This window comes from Mchenga conophoros, linkage group LG23 (assembly GCF_057382185.1).
Source record: "Mchenga conophoros isolate Kocher_MC1m ecotype Shallow Benthic linkage group LG23, M_conophoros_male_GT1.1, whole genome shotgun sequence".
Classification (NCBI taxonomy): Eukaryota; Metazoa; Chordata; class Actinopteri; order Cichliformes; family Cichlidae; genus Mchenga; species Mchenga conophoros.
In genome coordinates, this window is record NC_140547.1 from 50181981 (window position 1) to 50187347 (window position 5367).

General features: G+C 43.7%; 1 protein-coding gene across 1 annotated transcript; it reads left to right on the forward strand.

Annotated features, from left to right (window-relative positions):
- Positions 1 to 642: 642 nt before the first annotated feature.
- Positions 643 to 5054, forward strand: LOC146548254 (protein NLRC3-like). The gene is made up of 3 exons (XM_085266200.1): positions 643 to 916; positions 1021 to 2806; positions 4877 to 5054. The coding sequence occupies exons 1-3, from the start codon at positions 643 to 645 to the stop codon at positions 5052 to 5054; spliced, it is 2238 nt and encodes a 745-aa protein (XP_085122326.1).
- Positions 5055 to 5367: the final 313 nt, after the last annotated feature.

Genomic DNA, 5367 nt, shown 5'->3' on the forward strand with positions numbered 1-5367 from the left:
GTGTTCTTTACAAACATCTGTACATATAAAATATGGATCATGGCAGTGAATGAACACGTTTCTGTCATTTGTTTCATTGGCTTCTTTTTTCTGCCTGTGTTCATGTGATTAATGTCTAACACATAAACAGGTTTGTAATCAAACATCACATCATCAGGGAGGCATCATGAAACAAAGTTACTGCTGGAGGCTGAACTCAATTTGGTGGCAATGTTCAAAAATATCACTCAGATCATTTCAAAGCTTTTAGTTCTTCTTCTTCACTTCTGTAAAATAATAGAAAGGAAATCAGAACCCAGAAGTTCACTTCCTGATGACTGAACTCTTTCAAAATAAAGCTGAAAGCTCTGAATGTGACACCGCTGCTCCACCACAGTTTTTAGAGGAGGTCAAAGGTCAGTTGAAAGTGATGGATCCCAAACTTCCAGTACATCCAGTGAAGGACATAATCAGCTCTGTGATGAAGGCTTTTACTGTGGAGTTTGTAGGCTGATCACTCTGTGTTTAATAAGACAGGCAGGAACAGCAAAGGAAACTTGGATTCTGAACTCAAACACAAGTTTCTCCACTTTGACTTTTCTCTGTGACCATCAGAGCTTCTGCACAGTGTCATCAAATCTGGATGTTTGTCACTGACAGTCAATGATTTTAGTGATAAAGAAATGTGTTCACAGAGGGAGGAAGAGGAAGAGGAGTGGTGTCTGTGAGGAGGAGCAGCTGTCCTGCTGTGCTTTGTGTCAGGACGTCCTGAAGGATCCAGTCTCTACCAGCTGTGGACACTGGTTCTGCAGACAGTGCATCTCCTCATACTGGGACCAGTCTGCTTCATCAGGAGACTGGTCCTGTCCCCAGTGTGGAGAAAGATCCAGAAGCAGAGCTGGACTGCAGACAGCCAGTCAGAGCAGCTGTGTACAAAGTAAGACTGAACATCTGTCTGCTGATGGACTCATTTCTGAAAACTGAACTTCTTGTTGTTGTTCAGACATTGAAGAGTTTTCTTTCTGTTTTTCTTTCTTTCAGCAGATGTTGGTCTGCAGGAGGTTTTAGATGAACATAAGATCAGTCTGAGGAGGAGATGTGAACGTGTGACTGAAGGAAGTGATGAAACAGGAAGTAGAACCCTCCTCAACAGGATCTACACTGAGCTCTACATCACAGAGGGACAGAGTGAAGAGGTTCATAGCCAACATGAGGTGAGGCAGCTGGAGACAGCTTCCAAGATGGACGCCCTCCATGACACTCCAATCAGGTGCCAGGACATCTTTAAAGCCTTACCTGACCAACAGAGACCCATCAGAGTGGTTCTGACCAACGGCGTGGCTGGTGTTGGAAAAACCTTCTCAGTGCAGAAGTTCACTCTGGACTGGGCAGAGGGCTTGGAGAACCAACATGTCAGTGTGGTGGTTCTGCTTTCATTCAGGGAGCTGAACCTGATCAGAGAGGAGCAGTACAGTCTTCTGGAGCTGCTCCATGTTTTCCATCCAACACTACAGAAGGTCACAGCAGAGAAGCTGGCTGTCTCTCAGCTTTTGTTCATCTTTGACGGCCTGGATGAAAGCAGACTTTCATTGGATTTCACCAACAGGAAGCTGCTGTCTGATGTCACACAGAAGTCATCAGTCAGCCAGCTGCTGACAAACCTCATCCAGGGGAATCTGCTTCCCTCGGCTCTCGTCTGGATAACTTCCCGACCTGCAGCGGCCAATCAGATCCCTCCTACATGTGTTGACAGGCTAACAGAAGTACGAGGCTTCACTGACGCCCAGAAGGAGGAGTACTTCAGGAGGAGATTCAGTGATGAAGAGCTGTCCAGCAGAATCATCTCCCACATGAAGACATCCAGGAGCCTCCACATCATGTGTAGAATCCCAGTCTTCTGCTGGATCACTGCTACAGTTCTGGAGCACATGTTGACTACAGAGCAGAGAGGAGAGCTGCCCAAGACCCTGACTGACATGTACTCACACTTCCTGCTGGTTCAGACAAAGAGGAAGAAGAACAAGTACCACGAGGGACATGAGACGAGTCCACAGGAGCTGACGGAGGCTGACAGGGAAGTTCTTCTGAAGCTGGGGAGGCTGGCGTTTGAACATCTGGAGAAAGGAAACATCATGTTCTACCAAGAAGACCTGGAGCAGTGTGGTCTGGATGTGACAGAGGCCTCGGTGTACTCAGGAGTTTGTACAGAGATCTTCAAAAGAGAGTGTGTGATCTTCCAGAAACCAGTCTACTGCTTTGTTCATCTGAGCATCCAGGAGTTTCTGGCTGCAGTCTACATGTTCCACTGTTTCACCAACAGGAAGTCAGAGGTGCTGAAGGACTTCCTGGGAAAAAAATACAGAGAGTCATCTCTGGATGATTTTTTGATGGAAACACTAATAAAATCCTTCAGGAGTAAAAATGGTCGTCTGGACCTGTTTGTTCGCTTCCTTCATGGCCTCTGTCTGGAGTCCAACCAGAGACTCTTAGGAGGTCTGCTGGGTCAGACAGAGAACAGTCCAGAAACCATCCAGAGAGTCATCAAGAATCTAAAAAAAAGGAAGACAAAATCCTCTCCTGACAGAAGCATCAACATCTTCCACTGTCTGATGGAGATGAACGACATCTTATTATCTCAGGAGATCCAAGAGTTCCTGAAGTCAGAGAACAAATCAAAGAAACTCTCTGAGATCCACTGCTCAGCTCTGGCCTTCATGCTGCAGATGTCAGAGGAGGTTCTGGATGAGTTGGACCTGAAGGAGTACAACACAACAAAGGAGGGACGACTGAGACTGATTCCAGCTGTGAGGAACTTCAGAAAGGCTCGGTGAGTCCAGATGTGATCATTAATATTATCAGTTGGTGATAGTTTAGTTACTCAGTCATAAACTGCAATCATTTCTTATTTGAGGTCACACTAGGGCTGCCACAAACAATTATTTTTGTGATTATTTGACTAATCAGATCAAAAATAAAACATACAGCTTATTGCACCAGCATGCATCTGCTGTTATATAACTATCATTAGCTTACAGCTTAGAGTTTTTAAGGTATGTGCTAATTAAAAATAAAGACCAGATGATAGTTTATTAAACTTTTAATGAAATTTGCAGATTGTAGCAACAAACAGAAAGGCCCCCAAAATGTGTGCCGAGTTCTTCAGTGTGATTTCTCCACGATGAAAGCACACTGTGCTCCACATAGTTATGAAGATCTTGATTAACCACATTAGCTTCACATTAGTAACTTTGTCCTCGACAGCTCGGCCATCTTCAGAACCTGCCCAGGAATTGAACTGCACATGTGCACTGGCTCCAGACGTGGGGTTGTCCTGCATAGTCAGTGGTGTCAGTAGATCATTAAGTAAAATAATATGTAACTAGATTCCTTTGAAAGAGCAACCATGGACGACAAAGCTGGGCGGAGTCTGCTCTAAGACACCAAATGAGCAAATGTTTGCTGACCTGTATCAGTGATCACCTTTTTGTTGGCCTGGTCCCCCAGTCCTCCCACTCCCCCCGGTCCTCGGTGGATGCTGTCACTTCCTCTGACACTGGCTCACCATTTATGTTGTGTCAAGAATCAAACGTGAAGATCTAATTTACTCTAAACTCTCTGACTGTTACTGATATAGTCATAAAATATGCAACAACCACTGGAGATGGAGATGAAGCTTCAACTTGCAGAAAATAGTTTATTAAAATCAGTTTGAATAAACCCAAGGCTCAGAGCAAAAGAGACAAAAGCGCCCCCAAGTGGTCAGACTGTAGACGAACAGAATAAACCCTATCAAAGACAAACACGCTGGAAGCATCTTTTCTAACACTCCAGTATTTATTAGCATTTAGTATAAATTTATTGTGACTTTGAAGACGTTCAGTGTTTCCTTTGGTATAACGGAGGTCTGACTACAGTCCAGTAAACACACTGATTAGGATTATAGATTAAACTGCAGTAATACTTTCACAGTGTGCAGTGATGCACAGGTCCGAGTGGTTTTACACTGAAATTCTCAACAACAGGAAACTATAAGAATTTGTTACTCTAATAATAAACATAGAAGAAGAAAAACATTTTTCATTTAGAGTTGATGAATATAAATGAATTTGAACTTTACAAACCAATCAAAGACAAACTGATCCATGTGAGTTTATAACAATATTCAAAGGCTGCTGCTGGACACAGACAGGTAACATCATTTTGACTTGCTGTCACCTGGATCTGGAGTCATAAACACTGAAGCGCTGAACATTAATACAAGTCTGTTTCTGCCAACTAGTGATAAACCTGCAGACTAATGGCTCAGAAAGCTAAAAGGAGCCAATCATTTCTGTGTTTAGTTCCCCTGAAATCAGATGTGATATCAGCAGCTCTGAGTTCATTCATCATTATTGTCCAGTGATGAGATTTCTGCTCCGTTTGGTGACAGTCAGCAGATTTTTCCTGCGTGTGGACGTGAACAGTCGTACCTGACAGCAGCAGGTAGCAAACAGAGATCGTCTTTCCAGCTGGAACTCTTCACTGAGCTGAGCTCATTCAAAATGTTCTGGATTCAAGACAGGAAACAGTCCACATGTGTGTCTTCACTCTGACTCTGGATCAGATCTCACTGACAGACTGTGGACATTATGGAAGCCTAAATGTGACACCATCTTCCTCCTTCATCTGCAGATTAAAGCCAAACAAAGATTCTCATTAAAAGTCTGCAGGTCTGAGAGAGACTCAATCGTTGTGTCATGTCAAACACAGTAAGAGGAGCTGAAGCACAGATGTGAAGAGCAGATGTTCATCAGATTATGACCTCACTCTGTTTTGTCTTCATATACATTCAGTCTGTGTTTATAATGCAGACTTTCTGCTTTTATAATAACACATTTTGTATTTTCTATGATCACAGACTGGCTGACTGTGGACTCTCAGGGACTCATTGTGAAGTTGTGGCCTCGGCTCTGAAGTCCATCCCCTCCCATCTGACAGAGCTGGAGATGAGTAACAACGAGCTGCAGGATTCAGCAGTGAAGCTTCTGTGTGCTGGACTGGAGAGTCCAAACTGTCGACTGGAGACTCTGAGGTGAGTTCACTGACTGCAGCTGTTGTTGTTTTTCTATATTTCAGATCTTTGATTGATGTTTGAAACTTTCTTTAGTTCCTAAATGTTCAGGATGTGTCTGAAGACAAATGTGTCTTTGAGTGCTTTCAGAAATGTTGTGTCTTTCCAAACGACTGAACAACAGTTTTTCCTCTTGGCTCCAAATAGAAGTGACAAACTTGAGCAGGGTTCATTTAAAGGCTGACAGAAGTGGAGTGGTGACGGGGAGATGTGTGTCAGGACAGCTTTTTAGCCTCCACAGGTTCATGTTGTGCTCCATCAGTCAGTGAAGATGAAGT

Excerpts from the sequence above, each read along its gene's own strand:
- LOC146548254 (XM_085266200.1), top strand. The coding sequence starts at position 643 with ATGATTTTAGTGATAAAGAAATGTGTTCACAGAGGGAGGAAGAGGAAG. Across the intron at positions 917-1,020 it reads TCAGAGCAGCTGTGTACAAA|CAGATGTTGGTCTGCAGGAG; the intron begins GTAAGACTGAAC and ends TCTTTCTTTCAG. Across the intron at positions 2,807-4,876 it reads AGGAACTTCAGAAAGGCTCG|ACTGGCTGACTGTGGACTCT; the intron begins GTGAGTCCAGAT and ends CTATGATCACAG.